General features: G+C 41.7%; 1 protein-coding gene across 1 annotated transcript in view; it reads right to left on the bottom strand.

Moving 5' to 3' along the window:
• The window catches only part of LOC310996697 (polypeptide N-acetylgalactosaminyltransferase 10-like), a 101,401-nt gene that overhangs the window by 48,299 nt on the left and 39,589 nt on the right, over positions 1 to 13,513 (bottom strand). Inside the window, exon 4 of the mRNA XM_083986149.1 lies at positions 5,703 to 5,869. Coding sequence (XP_083842275.1) covers positions 5,703 to 5,869 — 167 coding nt within the window. The remainder of the gene's footprint in view (positions 1 to 5,702; positions 5,870 to 13,513) is intronic.

A 13,513-nucleotide genomic window follows, 5' to 3' on the forward strand; every position in this document is an offset into this window, starting at 1 on the left:
ACTGTGCGTGCAGTAACGAGGGAGAGCCCGTATCGCCCGTAATTAGCTTAGCTCAAACGCTGGAAGTGTATTGGTAGTGTCATGGGCGTGGTAGTGGGGGGAAAAGTGGACCTGACTACCCAGGGCCCGAGTAGAGAGAGGGGCCCATGAAAATCCTGATTTTTTTTTTTTTTTTTTTTGTGATGTTTTTATTTCGAATGAATTGGGCCCTCCAATTAATTGGTGTCATAATTTATTTCAAATATATTGATAACATCAAATGAGAGAATGAACTTAATGTCACAGTTCTCCCAACATATTAGACATTCTGGGGCCCCCCTCTTGGAGATGCAAAATGGTTTAGTCCGCCCAACAGCGACCGGCAACAAGTGTAATGTAGTGCCACGGTGATTATAATTAATGCGTATCGGCTCCGCCGCCGTACCGGAGCCGTTTCAGAGTCGTTCCGCATCCAGTGTATTTTAGGCGTAAGGTCAGACAGTGCGCCCAGATCAGAGACCTGTGTGCAGGACATCATGCTGCCCAAAAAACATAAATCGGGCTATCAGAAAAAGAAAGAGAGGAAACAAAAAGAAAGACGGCAGAACGAGGGGAGGCAGCTGCTGACTGCTTTCTTTCCCAAAGGTGAACCAAGTTAGCTTGTCATGCAAAGTCCAATTAAAGTTAACATAGTCCACTCCAGACAGCTGCTGCTTATATTTGTATGCTCACGTGAAGTCTTTAGCTTAGCTAGCTGCCAAACAGGCTGCTTGCGGCTGTAAGTATAAAGACAATTACAGGCCAGCTAACGTTAGTTGTCAATATTAACCAGTTTCAGAAACAGAGAGTGGCGCAGCCGCAGCAGCTGGAGCAGCAGAAGCAGCAGTGGTCAGTCCTGGCAGCTCTTCTGAAGATGAGATTAGAGATGAGCAAAGACAAGGTGAGATCGTTGTTCAAGTATTCAAAGGCGAGCTCCCCCCTCCAACCCCCCCTTACGTTGGTATATTGGTTCGCGAGGTGGAGAGAGAGAAAGAGAGAGAGTGGTGCTGACTGGTAGAATTGCTGTCTAAATATGAGTTGTTTACCTGAAGTTTAAAGTAAGTTAGCCTTTTGGTTCAGTGTGTGTGCTATAGCATTTTGTCTACTAACACAGCAGAGCTGAAAGTGAAACTCCGTGCTGAGATTTAATGAATGATCCATCTAGCAATATTGCTACTGCATATATCAACATGTAAATAACATACCAATATCACTGTAGGCTCAAGTGCACACTAGTAATATATTAATTGAGCAATAACGCAATTTATTATTTTTGTCTGGTAAAAAGCCTTAGCATTGCGGTGCATTGCTGTGCTTAAAAGCTATTGTCAATGTTCAATACATTCATGATGTTACGGATCAAAATGTTAGTACACAAACCAGATGTAGCCTAATGTTTTAGGTATTTGAGCACAAGTAGGCCAAATGCATCAATTCAGAACCACTTATCAATATAATCTGATCTGATTGTAGTTGATTGTAGTAGATTGTATAAATACACCCCCCCCCCCCCTTTTTTTTCCTCTCACGCGCCTCGCGGGCATGGATAGGGGCCCACTGACATTGAGAGTGTACAGGGCCCAGAATTTGGTGCTACACCCCTGGGTAGTGTTAGCCTGCCTCCACCTAAAGCCATCAGAGACTCATCAGCAACTCTAAACCATGCTCTAAACAGACCGATCTTCGTCTCAGAGCTGACAAAACTCTCCGGTAAGGCATCTTGAGCGGTCAAATGCCGGTTACGGGACGAGATCGGTCAAAACGAAAGGTTCAAGCAAAGACGGTTTATTTTGGTTGAAGCTAGCTACATCGAGGGTAGGTTCGCTTCCTATTTCAAAGTAAAAGCACAAATTCTATCGTCATGGTTTTCTATATGTAAAGGGCAACAGGTGTTTTATTTTGTGAAAGTAACCGAAAGTAATTGGAAGTGCGTTGGTCACAGCGGCTAGCTTGAGTAGCGCCAAATTCGTCCGAACAAAATTGTAAACAGCTGGTATTTAGACAAATTAACGACACACTGCTGATCGAAACGGCTACTTTCTCGCCTAAAAATGTTTGAAATGTTGATAAAGTGATATATTTACAGAGTTTAGAGCTAAAATTCAATCTTCTGATTGCTGATTTCAGCTGGGGTAGGAGTCAAGCTAACACTACCTATGCACTTCCAGCGTTTGAGCTAAGCTAATTATGGGCGATATGGAGCTAAGCTAATTATGGGCGATATGGCTCTATCTCCCTTGTTACTGCACGCACAGTCGAAAGGATGGTGTCTATCTGCTTGTCATGGACTCGGGAGTGAGGCAAGACACGAAAAAAAAATGTCGGCGTATCACTTGAAGGAGGAGAGGGAGAAGAAACAGGAGGAGTGAAAAGAAAGAGACGGTGAGGGGTATAGTCAGGGGATGAAGGAGAGGACAAATTGATGAGCAGTCAGTTCCTGATTGATGAGAGTAACTGAATAAAAACTGACGTTAGGTTCCACTCCTCCAGTTAGAAGGGGTAGTGTCGGCTTGGCCTGTGTGTGTGTGTGTCTCTCTCTCTCCCTCCCGGTGTCTTGGTGGCAACGAGTACACCTGTGGCCACCTGCCGCTCCGGTTCCACCACCCACACCAGTGGCCTTCCAATCAGGAGCCAGGGTCGCCTTTAAATAGCCTGCCTTGGAAAGGCATGAGGGTCTCTCTCTCCCTGCTGTGCCCATTCTTGTCTTGAGATCAGTCTTTCGACCTGCATGGTCCTAGTTTGCACATTGTTTCATGTTGAGAGGTTTGTCATTGGGGAAAGGTTGGCCGAGGTACTGTAAAGCTAAAAAAAAGGCCTTTTTTAAGATAAGTTAGTCGGGCCTCTTTATTTTGTTCCTTTTCTCACAGATGGTCGTAGTCAGGCCCCATTTTGTTCTATTTATTTCATTTCTTTGGCACAACCTCCACGGCCTTTCTTCAATAAATGTACAGTTTTGGTTCGCCACTCCTCGACTGACTCTTCTTTAATTGTTGTTCCTGAAAGAGGACGTAACACTGATCTAATCAGCTTCTGGCTGCAGGAAACACACGGACTTCAGTCGTCAGTGCTGCGGAAGAAGTGTTCAGACATGCAGCGTCTGTGTGGAGTCAAACAGCAGGAGAACAGGGCACAGAGGGGAATAAACAGAGATGTATGAAATATGCACAACGACCTCCAGCCGACGTCATCAGAGCAAAAGAAATCAAAACACCACACAAGGAGAAGGAGAAGAACACGAAGAAAGAGCACATTTTCTCGATAAGTTAAAAAAACACACACAAGAGCTTCAACAAACAGAAATCCTCAGGTGTCCTTAGAGTCAAATATGAAGAGTAAAACTAAAAAAAAGAAGAGAGGGCGAAGTTGTTCCTGAAACGCAGTTAGCAACCAGGCTATAATTACACAACGTAGAAAGCAGGTACTAATTAGCACCTCAGAAAATATACCAGCCATCTGAAAAACACCACATCAATTGTTTATCTTCCGCATGTCGGCTGAACGGCACCAAAACAAAACAGCATCAATTAATGCAGCCGGGCGTCTGTGTGACTGTGGAGCTCAGAGAGACTGTTAATCAGCAGCAGGGAGAGCGAATACATCTCTTCCTTTCTTCTCTACATATATTTTTAGTGCATTTTATCAAATGTGTGAGGAAATGGAAAGGTGGACAGGAAATGATGTGTCAAGCAGCGACTTCATGATGAATATCTCTGTTCTCACCTCCACTCAGACCCCGGTGTTAATATTTGCACTTGTCCCTTTCTTGTGATTTTATTATGTAAAGGTTCAAAGCCGTGTGCAAACGCTCCACAGTTCACACTGATGAGTCCACAGCAAAAACTGGTTAGCTAACCTCGCTAACACTTGGGGTGGGGGCAAGGAACGCCCTGGACACCGCCGCCATCTGTTAATGATGCTGCCGTCGCTCACTCCAAACACTCATAACAGGATTTCACATGGATTCCGGGAGGAGGCTCCAGGCTTTACACAAGTCCACTGGTTTCAGCTCTGTTATATAAACATAAGCAAATTAAAGCTCGGGCGCACATATTTGTACAAGTTTGTTTTTCCTGATAAACTTATCACTGTTTAGATTTCCACCAAGTGCTGCACAACCTCAGCAAATGTAATTTATGTCAACAAAAAAAGTCCACTCTCCACACCAAACTCCAGTGCAGTACAATAGGAGTTTATATCTCATAAATCCCCCAAAAAATGATGATCACTCGAAGTTCACAATTAAACACCAGTGTCTCTATCTAGTGCAGGTTTACAGCCAATAGGAATGTCCAACGAAGCAAGGTGACCAGACATTTATCACAAAGATAAACTCAAAATCACTCTCAATTGTTACAGTTATTGTAGCAATAGTCAGCGACACACACCGACATGTTTGGTTGCATGCATAGGTTAAAAATCAGGAGCAGTTAAAAAGCTTAACAAGAACTGTTAGCTTCATTTGTTTTGTTGTGTTTTTCCAGAAGGAGAAAGGTCTGGCAGCCAACAGAGAAGGTGATGCTCTCTGAACACCTGCACGACAGATTGGAAAAGGTCAAAGTAAAGATCTTCATCAGTATGAGGGGAACACGAATCCCAGAGAAAAACCAGAAGTGCTTCTTTCAGTTTGTTCGCCTACGTCTTCAATTACCATTTACTACAGTACATCCCCCGTGCAACACGCTGCCATACATCAAGTATATTCATTACATCGCCCACGTGTACTTTGCACAAGCTCAGGCTAAATCCAAAATTAATCTTAACGCGTTGCATACGAGTGCATGAGCAGTGACAGTTTGGTTGAAATACAAGGGTAATAGCTGTCGTTCAAAGTAGAAGCTGACAGTTTTTCAGGAATACTGAGAATGAGAGTCCATTTAACTATTACTCACAGGATTGGGACTCGACAGGAATCAAATTACAGCAACTCTATCTGCATATCTGCAGTTCTAATGTGAATAAATGCAATTGTCTATATATATATATATATACTATATGATATATTATGAGATATGATTTATATATGAACTTATCTAATCCCTATGGTGCAGGAGTGCAAAGACAAGCTAACAATTAGCATGTTAATAGACCACCTCATTATATTATAAATTAGATGCGAAGAAATGTCTTATAGTCTTCTACACTTTCACACAAACTCTCCAGAGTTAGCTGCTGTGTGGTTTTGCTAATAAACAAAAAACTGGGCTAGCAGGTGAGATGCATTTCTCAAATACTGACTCACCAGTGTGTGTGGGTGTGGGTGTGTGTGTGTGTGTGTGTGTGTGTGTGTGTGTGTGTGTGTGTGTGTGCGTGTGTTCCCTCGGTTTGCATATAATATACAAAAGCAAGAATGCCTGGAGATCACATTTGGGCCCCTGCAGAAGCTAATGCTTCTGTTCCTGAACGGCTCATTATTTGTTCAACAGCAACCAACACTGGCAAACAGATGAGTCAGAGGTTTGTGTGTGTATGTTTGTGCGTGTGGGTGTGTGTGTGTAAGCCATTTGTGTGCACGAGTGAACGAGGAAGAAAATGCCACAGACCACTTAGAGTCTTGATTATAAAAAGCGAGCTGCACCGACTGCAGCTGTGCTCGAGGCGCAGGTGTGTTTTCAAGTCAGCGATGAATATTTGTGTGTGTCTAAGTCTGTGTGTATGTGTGTGTGTGTGTGTTTTGTGATCAGTACCTTTGTCACTGAAGTCGTCGACCAGGATGATCTCTGCGATGAGCTGTGGCGGAGAGCGGTTGAGGATGCTGTGAACGGTTCTGAGCAGCGACGACCAGCCCTCGTTGTGGAACGGGATGATGATGCTGGTGTTTGGCAGCTTCTCCCCGTACAACTTCTGTTTACAGCTGCCCACACACAAACACACACAAACATATCAAAACATGAGAAAGAGAGGCAGAGAAGGCCGTGCCATCATTTCCGCTAAATAATAACAATATATTTTAGCTCTGTTTGCTCTGTGGCTCTGGGAAGGGGACCTGTTAATCCCGAACTTTATCATCCCAACTCAAACATGTTTTCATTTAGCACTGCTACACAACAGATTGTGATTAATTACGCATAATGCCAGGATACGTCACTAGGGCTGCAACAACTAATCGATAAAATCGATTTGTTGGGTAGCGATTAACTTGGCCCAGAGCCAGGGGAAAAAAGGAAATATTTCTTATCTTTACAGGTGTCCAAAACAGTCAGCAGCAGCAGTCATCCAGCTCCAATAATTCACTATTATTTCTGTTTAAATTCTTATTTCTGTTTTTTCCACACAATGCAGATGAATGAAACACGCTGGCTGCGAGGAACGCGATGCAAACGGGAATATCGGTGGATTATTAAACTGTTGGAGTTTGATGACTGCTGCTGCTGACTGATTTGGACACCTGGAGTAAAGGTAAGAAACATTTCTTAGAGGTTTGATCAGCTGTTCCTCTGCTCAGAGCTGGTGTGTGGAGGACTCAGATTGGAGATTTGATGATCATTTACCCGTCTTATTTTATAGTGATGGGTGCTATTACAATTAGGCTAATACCGATGTTTACATCAGATCGCTGCTGTGTGTGTGTGTGTGTGTGTGTGGGTGTGTGAGCGGAGGGTCCAGTCTGTCCCCCCGCGGTGACTGGTGTTTATCACGGTGTGAATACGTGGGTCGGTTGGGGAAGCGGGCTGTGGCAGCGAAACTGAAAACTGTCGGAGTAAAGCCAGGTTGTTGTCGGTTGATCCGGTGAATGATCAACTTTAAGGGTTGATCAGAATTTTCCTCTGGATGTAAACATGCTGCAGACTTCCGCTTGTAAGAAAATCAGGCAGTGCCCTAATGAATTTTGTCCAAGTGGAGTTGCGTAGGCAGCTGTCACTGTGCATCTTTTTTTTTAAATTTATTATTTATTTATATATATATTTTTTAATGTAGTAGTGGGTTGAGTTTGGTTAATAAGTATTTTGTGAGGTCATGCTGATCTTGACCTATGATCACAGACCGACAAAATCTGATCCGTTCCTCCCTCAGTCCGAGCGGACTTTTGCAGCAAATATTAAGAAATTTACTCAAAGGGTCACAGAGATATTGCAGTCCATATTTGTGATGTGACTTCAAACTTGACTTTTGACCTTTGACTATAGTCCTACCACTTCCAATTGAGTCCAAGTGGCAAATCTGAGGGAACTCCCTTGAGGACTCACAAGTCAAAATACAACCCGCATAAATGCTGCAGTAGGGCTGTCAGTTGAGGTTCGAACGAATATTGAATGACCCGTAATTCGTTCGAATATATTCAAATATTAAATTTCAGATCTTCACTACAGTATGTTATTCGCTTTTTTGAAACTTTATCAGTGAAAATGTCTCAGTTAACTTCAGTGCTAAAAAGCTCAAATGATAAAATGTGAAAATATAATTAAATAAAGAAAAGTCTCAGACACAAGATTTCTAACCTGTCCAAAGACTGGTCCATCCCAGAGACAAACTAAGCAATGCTGTGTATGTGGTCCAGTGCAGTGAGGATCGCTCAGACCTCTGTAGGTGAGACTATGCAGCCCCTCCACCGACCCATGGCACAACACAGAAGAGCCAGCCCTCAGTGGTTCACCTACATCTCACTCTCGATGTCCACATTCTGGACAGAGTGGACAGATGGTCTGAGAGAGGAGTGAAGGAAGCCATCTATGTCCACTTGGAAATACCTTCCTTGAACAGAGGTGGTGGTTTCAATGCTGTCTGTGCACTGTAAAGAATTGACTGTAGAATTTACAGTAAACACCTGGCAAAAAAGTTGCCAGCTAATTCTTGTAAAATCGCAGTTTATTACTGTAAAAATATATTACAACATATTACTGTAAATCTTTTACAGGTTTTTGCTGTATATAAATTACAGTAACTTACTGTTTTCTTTTTTTGAAAACAGCAATTCAATGTAATCTAGTTTACAACTTTTTCTTGTATTCTAATAAATTACAGTAATTACCTGGCAACTAAAGTTGCCAGTAAATACCTGTAAATAAATAATACAATATGTTGTTGTAAAATGTTTTTACAGTTAATATTGGTTTTTACATTAGCTGCTTTGCAAATTACGGTATGCAGATTGTGAATGAAACAAATAATAACACAAGTGTCAGAGCTGCTACAAAATACTTTTATTAAAACTTACAGCATTTTTATTTAACAGATGTGCAAAAGATACATGTACAGTAACATGAAGAACAATGAAAGGGATAGTTCAACATTTTGTCAAATTGGCCCATTGCCATAATCCGTATAGTTATAGCAGTAGGTTAATTGCCTTTATTCTTCAGTAAAAGCTGTTTATAGATCAGTGGAGCAGAGACATGAGCTGCTCATCTACCGTTATGGAGTAATGGAATTTCTTGGTTTCCCTCATCAAACTCATCAAATACACAATTCAACAACTCCAAAACGCTCTGGTGGACAAGTTGTGACCTGTGATGTTACGAGACAGTTGTTTTCAGGAGCAGTTTTTCAGCCAGCAGTCGCTCTCTTTGCCTCAAAAACAACTCTGTCTCATAACTTCACATTATTATCTCATAGCGTGGTGAATGTGCAGGTCACAACTTGTCCAACAGAGCATTTTGAAGTTGTTGGATTGTGTATTTGATGAGTTTGATGAGGGAAACCAAGAAATCCCATGAGCCTCCATAGCGTAGCTCTGAGCAGCTCACGTCTCTGCTCCTCCGATCTCAAAACACTTTGTACCGACAAATAAAGGCAATTAACCTACTGCTATAACTATTGGGATTATGGCAATGGGCCAATTTGCCAAAATATTGAACTATCCCTAAACAATAAAAGAACATCATCAAAATTGAGTTTACTTGAGGTAACTTGGATACAAACTGAATCCCAAATAAACTTTCACTGCAACAGACTGCATAGTCAAATTAAAAAAATATTTTCACCTGAAAATCCCCTTCACCTCTGTGTTTTACTTCAGGTCTTCAGTGGTGGCACTCACTGCATGTGGCTTCCCTTGGCATCCCTTCACCTGTAGCAAAAAGATGCACAAGTTGCAAAACACAAATGCTGAATTAGCCTCACAGTCATTCACACATTGGCATAGGTTTTCTTGCTCCATTGTCACCTGCTTTAATGGACTTCATGAGTCAGAGTGTACACTATGTCAGCATTGTAAATTATCACCTACCAGTGGCTGGTAAAATCTGAGCATTCACTAGCCATTTACAGGTGGACAAAAAAGTTCATTTTGCACTGTCTGTGTGTGTCTGACTGACAGAGAATGTCACTATTTTCTCGAAGACTTAAAATATTTACCCTGTGAAATGACATAGCATACTGCTTGGATATTGTAGATCTAGTGTCACCTTTTTTCACATGAAGTTAGAGTACACTGCCATAAACTGTCTGGTAAAACAAATGAGTGACTGGTAGACAAAGGTCAATTTAGCGTTTTTATTTATTTTCTAAATGAGATTACTGGCTGTAACAAACCCAGGGGGACAAACGTTATGTGGCAGTACATGAAACACATTGTAACTTGCATCCAAAGAAAAGAAACCTTATGCATTGTGTGTTTTCATGTTGCTTTGTCACAAAAACTGTAAATTGTAGGAAATGTTTTTACCTCAAAATCCCCTTCAATAGTGTTTGGTCACTGTGGGCTTCAGTGGTGGTGCTCACTGTGTGTGGATCCATCCAGCTTTGTAACAATATGATGCACAAACTGCAAAACACAAGACATGGTAGATTATTAGCAACCATTCTTACCAATAAGGTTAGATAATTTCAATTATAATTAAGGGTGTAACGTTAACCTAATCTACAGTTCGTCTCATGGTTCCGTTCTAACCTTGGTTTTCAAAGCTAAAGAAATGTTTTGAATATTTCCAGAAAAAAATGTCTGGATTTTATTTACAAATTGTTGCACTGCAATAAAGAACATGCACATTACTATTACACTTTTCTTACCACTTAGCAATAATAAGAACTTCTGTTCATACAGAAAATAATCATTTGTCTACATTGTCTAAAATAAATTTATTTAGCTTAGCTGCTAGTTAACTTAGCAGCTAGTTAGCTCCTCTGGCTCAGTGTCCAGAGGTGGCAAAAGTACTCTCTTACTTTCTACTCACGTCAAAGTACAGGTACTTGTGTAAAAAAGACTCTGATAAAACTTGAAGTAACGTTACTGAAAGTTAACCGAATACAACTTTCTCTGCTGACATCAACATTAGCTGTAATGCTACCTTCACTGGCTTCTGTTAGCCTGTTTATCGGAGAAAAAAATGCGATGTGAAGACGATGCAGACTGTCCTCGTATTAAATGCTAAATCTGTTTTAGCTATAGTTAAATAAAATTGGAAATTACCGTCACTGAAACAAACATTACTCACCAATCCGCTGACTTCTTAGCCTTGCTCTGGTGACAGGCTCCTCCATTGCTCCTCTCCTCTCTTCTCCTCTCGGAAGGCTCTAACTGCCGAAATTCGAATATTAACAGTATTTACCTGTAATTCACATAATCTACAGGCCAGAACACACTTGCTGTAAATTTTACAATATGTAACTGCAGAGTTATGCAGCAGGTTACTGTAATTAGTTTTGACCCATGATGCATTGCGGTATACAGTTAAAAATTGTAAAATGACAAAACAACAAGATACTGTAAAATTTTACTGTAATTTTTACAGCAATTTGTTACAGTGTGGGGCCCTCCCCAAAAAGTTTAACACCTATCCAAACACCTCGAGCCATATCCATAATGACTTTAACGAGTCACATGATGCCAGTGGGGTGCATCCACTCTCTGTTGAGTCAAACCTTGACCCTAATGACTCACAACGACTCTCAGGACCACCTCCAAGGTGTTGTCCCCACCTTGGGTAATATACCTGGATTGCCCACATGGGTCTTTAGAACTGAAGAAGGTCTTCAAGAATCAAAAGATCCAGTTGCCTTCAACTTCAGCACTTGACGAATATGATGACCTGGATAGCTGAGCCTGAGAACCATCACTGACATTGTGGAGAGAAGCTGCTGCCTTTCTCCTGTGCTGAGCTGCAGCGCTCTGCTCTCCAGCAGTCCAACCTGAACACTGTGTTGCTCTTTTAATCGTAATGTAATGAAGCATACACCCTGCTGGCTCGCCCTGCCATCCCTCTCTCTTCCTCTCCCTGAGAAGTCAGGGGGGAATCTGCAGAGACAGTAATTATCTCTGAGTCTTTCAGGCCTGTCTGGCAGCCTGAAGCTCCCTCCCTCCCTCCCTCCGTCTCACCTTCCACCCCCTCCCCATCTCTCTCTCTCTCTCTCCATCACGTCATCCAGTCACTGAGTGTGAGTGAAAGGAGAGGAGTGGATGCTGTTTAGAGGTGTGGGTCCACTGAGGAGCAGAGGTGGGTAGTATAACGTGCTACATTTACTCCGTTACATTAACTTGAGTAACTTTTTGGATAAATTGTACTTCTAAGAGTAGTTTCAATGCAGCATACTTGTTACTTTTACTTGAGTATGTGAAGTAGAAGTGGTACTTTTACTTCGTTACTTTGAGCTACATTCCAGTCGCTACTCGCTACTTCTTATCGATCTCAGTTCATAGACCTCATGCAAGTATAGGCCTATGTAAGTTATTGCGGCTGAATTTGTCTAAATGTTGTTCTTTAGCAATATCTGAATTTGTTCATTGCTATTTTACATTTTTGTGTATTCAATTAGGCCTACATTCATGTGCTGATCATTACAAAAACAAATCAGAGGTATACTCAGCAGTTACTCAGTACTTGAGTCGCTTTTTCACCAAGTACTTTCTTACTCTTACTCAAGTAAATGTTTGAGACTACCATTATTCTAAAGTAACTATACTCCTATACACCTCTGCTGAGGAGTGATGTGGCACCTGGCTGCTGTGACACCTGCCACTCTGCTGTCACTCCAGCCAACCAAACAGATACACCTGCTCTCCCCCATCCCATCTACCCCACCCCCCACCCCAGTCTGCCCGTACGTACAGCACGCTCATGATGGTGGCCCAAACAAGTCACTTCTGCGTTTCTGCTCAGAGACCCTTTAGTCAAGTCGACCGTTTACCACACGTCATTGATGGGCACCTGTATTCAATTTAAGTTTCAGATGTTCTAATAAAATGACATTTATATGCTGGCATGCTATTTTTACCTCTAAAATAAAATGTACATTGAATTCTTAATGATAAAGATGTAATCAAAATTCTAGTTATGTAAACTATACAATGAGTCCTGCACTAATTAATGCTACTGTAATTAAAGGGATAGTTCACCCAAAATTTAAATGGGAAGCTCCCAGTGTTGCTCTGCCGGAATCTCGCACGGTTTGTAGAGCCGTGAACTGGGTGTCAATGCAAATCGCGCGAGATTTGGACGGGCTATGGAGAGCAGTGCTGGGAGCTTCCGCTACAAACAAACTTAAAACATATACTTATTTAATTTTTTTCGGAACAGTTTCTCATGTTGGGGCTTCAATACTAGAGGGACATTACAGACGAGCACTATGGAGGTATTTGGATGTCTTTTTGGTGTGTCTTTTTGGACGAAGAAAAGTGAGCTCCGTTCACAACCGTCATATGGACATGCAGTGCTGCACGGAGCCCCGCTGTAACTCCGAGAAGGCACGGAGGACTCTGAAACTTCTCCCAGCCCTTAGTCGACATGAGGGTGAGTAGATAATGAGTGAAATTTGAATTTTGGGTGAACTATCCCTTTAATTGTTATTAGCAACCATGGCTTTTTTGAAACATCAGTGAAAATGTCTCAGTTAACTTTACTTCAGTGATAAAAAAAAAACAGCTCCAATGATAAAATGTGAAAATATAATTAAATAAATAAAAAGTCTTCGAGAGAGAATACCAGAGGGCATCAAGATCATAGAGTCTCACATCTTATTCCCCACTGGCTTCACAGCTTCATTCCTGTTCCTCCACCTCAGAGTTCACAACTCTTAACTCAGTTACCATTGAACATATACAGAATTTCCTGTCAAGTATTAATTTGACAGAATATGCTCCACAGTATGTGTTTCTTGCGACACTGGTGGAGAGTGGTTAGATTTATGGATGGAATAGCTATGCTCAATGGCTATTGCTTCATAAGCTCAGAAGATTCAGGAGATTTATAAAATATGAAGGGAACAATGAGACAGACAACAAATCATGTCCCAAAGAGACCTTAGCAAGAAAGCACAGTTAGAACCGCTTCCAACATGAAAGGGTCAGGAAAAAGCTCTTGTCAGGTAGAGGAAAAGCGCTGAAGGCTGATCTGTGACTAAACGGGTCAGCAGGTCCCAAGCTGTTCAGCAGACGGTATTTATAGTGTTTCTGCTGTGTGTTTATTTTCAGTGTTTTGTTCTTTAATGAGTCAGAGCAGAGCTGGAACAAAAAACAACAACAAAAAAAAAAACAATCTGTACTGTAGCTACAGGTCTGCATGGCTCATCATGCCTCCACAGCCTCAACACTTTCACCTCCACCACATCTTCAGATGGCACCACA

Source organism: Trachurus trachurus, assembly GCF_905171665.1.
Source record: "Trachurus trachurus genome assembly, chromosome: 14".
Lineage (NCBI taxonomy): Eukaryota > Metazoa > Chordata > Actinopteri > Carangiformes > Carangidae > Trachurus > Trachurus trachurus.